General features: G+C 60.4%; 1 protein-coding gene across 1 annotated transcript in view; it reads left to right on the top strand.

Moving 5' to 3' along the window:
• LOC118473389 (phospholipase D alpha 1-like) overlaps window positions 1–2,828 on the top strand; it is a 4,230-nt gene extending 1,402 nt beyond the window's left edge. The window contains exons 2-4 of the mRNA XM_035962650.1: window positions 172–231; window positions 326–2,231; window positions 2,300–2,828. Coding sequence (XP_035818543.1) covers window positions 172–231; window positions 326–2,231; window positions 2,300–2,778 — 2,445 coding nt within the window. The 3' untranslated portion in view covers window positions 2,779–2,828. The remainder of the gene's footprint in view (window positions 1–171; window positions 232–325; window positions 2,232–2,299) is intronic.
• Window positions 2,829–3,312: the final 484 nt, after the last annotated feature.

Below are 3,312 nucleotides of genomic sequence, written 5' to 3'. Positions count from 1 at the left end.
GCCATTCATAGGGCGACACCACGACCACGTAGTACCTCCCTTGTGCACGGGCACCAGGGCGTGTATCAAGAATTCCCTTTAACTTGATGCATATATATCCATCATATACTACAAGAAAATTCACAAAGTTCACAAGAATTCTCCAAATCTTTTGAACTTGTCTGCAATCAGGCTTTGGTGATGAAGAAGATGTTCTCATGGATCAGGAAGGTGGCCTTCTGCAGATGCCAGGTTTCCTCCCATCCTCGATCTTTTGAACTAGTCTACTACACCTGCCATCCTTGCCGTAGCGCACGTACATGAGCCGTATGCGTTTTGGGCGCAGCGGCAGCTGGAGAATGCCGTCGGCCTCGGCACGGACGGCAAGTTATACGCGACGGTGGACATCGACAAGGCTCGCGTGGGGCGGACGCGCATGGTGCCCCCCGTCAACTCCCCCAAGTGGGACGAGTCCTTCCGCATCTACTGCGCGCACGACGCCAGCGACATCATCTTCACCGTCAAGGCCGACAACGCCATCGGCGCCACGCTCATCGGCCGCGCCTACCTGCCCACGGATAGCGTCGTCGCCGGCAACAAGGTGAACCTGTGGCTCCCCATCCGCGACGAGAAGCGCCAGCCGCTGGAAGGTGGTGACCAGATACACGTCCAGCTCCAGTTCACCGACGTCGCCGCGGACCCGACCGCCGGCTGGGGCGCCGGGGTCGGCAGCGCGGCGTACGACGGCGTGCCCCACACCTTCTTCAAGCAGCGGCGCGGCTGCCGGGTGCGGCTGTACGAGGACGCGCATGTCGCCGCCGACTTCTCGCCGCGCATCCGGCTCGCGGGGGGCAGGTTCTACGAGCCGCGCCGGTGCTGGGTGGACGTGTTCGACGCGATCAACAGGGCCCGCAGGATGGTGTACATCGCCGGGTGGTCCGTGAACACCGACGTCGTGCTGGTGCGCGACCCACGGAAGCAGGCGGCGGCGGCGTCCGAGAACCTTGGCGAGCTGCTCATCCGGAAGGCAAACGAGGGCGTCACGGTGCTGATGCTGGTGTGGGACGACCGCACGTCGGTGGGGCTCGGCCCCATCAGGCGCGACGGGCTGATGGCCACAGGCGACCAGGACACGGCGGCCTTCTTCCGTGGCACGCGCGTGCAGTGCGTGCTGTGCCCGCGGAACCCCGACAAGGACCGGAGCTACGTGCAGGATATCGAGACGGACACCATGTTCACGCACCACCAGAAGACGGTGATCGTCGACGGCGGCGGCAGGCCGGCGCCGTGGTCGCCGCCGGGCCTCGTGGGCTTCCTCGGCGGCATCGACATGTGCGACGGGAGGTACGACACGCAGGACCACCCGCTGTTCCGCACGCTGGGCACCACGCACAACAGGGACTTCCACCAGCCCAACTTCCCCGGCGCGTCCATCAGCAAGGGCGGGCCGAGGGAGCCGTGGCACGACATCCACTGCCGCGTCGAGGGCCCGGCGGCGTGGGACGTGCTGGAGAACTTCGAGCAGAGGTGGAGGAAGCAGGGCAAGGGCGACAACCTCCTGGTGGCGCTGAACAAGGAGTGGGCGGAGCGCGAGGCGGCCCCGCGGGGCGACGCCGAGTCGTGGAACGTGCAGGTGTTCCGGTCCATCGACGGCGGCGCGGCGGCGGGGTTCCCCGAGCCCTCCGCGGACGCGCCCCGGGAGGCCGCGGCGCTCGGGCTGGTGACCGGCAAGGACCACGTGATGGAGCGCAGCATCCAGGACGCGTACATCCACGCCATCCGGCGGGCGCGGGACTTCGTGTACATCGAGAACCAGTACTTCCTGGGGAGCTCCTACGCGTGGCGGCAGAACGACGGCGTGTCGGTGGAGGACATCAACGCGCTGCACCTCATCCCTAGGGAGCTGTCGCTCAAGATCGTCAGCAAGATCGAGGCCGGTGAGCGGTTCGCCGTGTACGTGGTGGTGCCCCTGTGGCCGGAGGGCGTGCCGGAGAGCGGCTCCGTGCAGGCCATCCTGGACTGGCAGCGCCGCACCATGGAGATGATGTACAAGGACGTCCTCATGGCCATTCGCGCCAAGGGACTCCAGGCCGACCCCAGGGACTACCTCACTTTCTTCTGCCTCGGCAACCGCGAGGCGCCATGCCCCGGCGAGTACGTGCCGCCGGAGCACCCGGACCCCAACACCGACTACGAGAGGGCGCAGCGGGCGAGGCGCTTCATGATCTACGTCCACGCCAAGACCATGATAGGTAATTTATTGACGACCATAATACTTACTAATGGTTTCCGTCTGAGACTGGTGGTCGTTTGCGTGCAGTGGATGACGAGTACATCATCGTGGGATCGGCGAACATCAACCAGCGCTCCATGGACGGCGGCCGCGACACGGAGATCGCGATCGGCGCGTACCAGCCGGGCTACCTGGCGATCAGGAACACCTGGGGCAGGCGGCGGCGGCGGCACTGGGCGGCGAGGGGGCAGGTCCATGGCTTCCGGGTCTCCCTGTGGAAGGAGCACCTGGGGCAGGCGGCGGCGGCGGCACTGGGCGGCGATCTCCTCCGTCCGTCGAGCCTGACCTGCGTGCGCCGGATGAACCAGGTGGCGAAGCAGCACTGGGACATGTTCGCGAGCGACGCGTTCCAGGGCAACCTCCCGGGCCACCTCATGGCGTACCCGGTCAGCGTGCTCGACGACGGCGGCGGCAAGATCGTGGCCACGACGGAAACCTTCCCGGACACCAACGCCAAGGTGCTCGGCATCAAGTCCGACATCCTCCCGCCCATCCTCACCACATGATTTAATCAGCATCGATTATTAGGAATAAAAATGGGACGGATACAGTCGAATACAGTGTCATCCCGTATCTTACCCTAATGTATTTCTCTCGGATACAAGACCAAATATGGGTAGTTAAGATTTGGGGCGGACACAGGACGGGACCAGGTAATAATCCGGTCGGGTAAGAAACAGATAACAGATACTACTCAGTACTCAGGTAAGTACCGGATAGTTGTCGGATAATTCGTACCGATGATATTAATTGTCCAACCATCCAACAAACACATAAATTAAGCAATACATAATCATATATATGATAGATCAAATGTTAGAAAGAAAACCGATAAAATTGACATCATGCAGTTCAAAGTTACTAATCACAAGAACATTGTGGAACCAACACCACAATATTAAAAATTCATAAAATATTCTAATTTCACTCAAAAATTGTAAATAAGTTACAAAAACTAATAAACATTTATACGAGGATAACTAAAGTTCTCATATGAAAATGATAAATTAAAGTACTGATTATGTTGAAACTTAAATACT

This window comes from Zea mays, chromosome 9 (assembly GCF_902167145.1).
Source record: "Zea mays cultivar B73 chromosome 9, Zm-B73-REFERENCE-NAM-5.0, whole genome shotgun sequence".
NCBI lineage: Eukaryota > Viridiplantae > Streptophyta > Magnoliopsida > Poales > Poaceae > Zea > Zea mays.
Note: the sequence above shows the minus strand (reverse complement) of the source record. Positions and strands in the feature narration are given on the sequence as shown.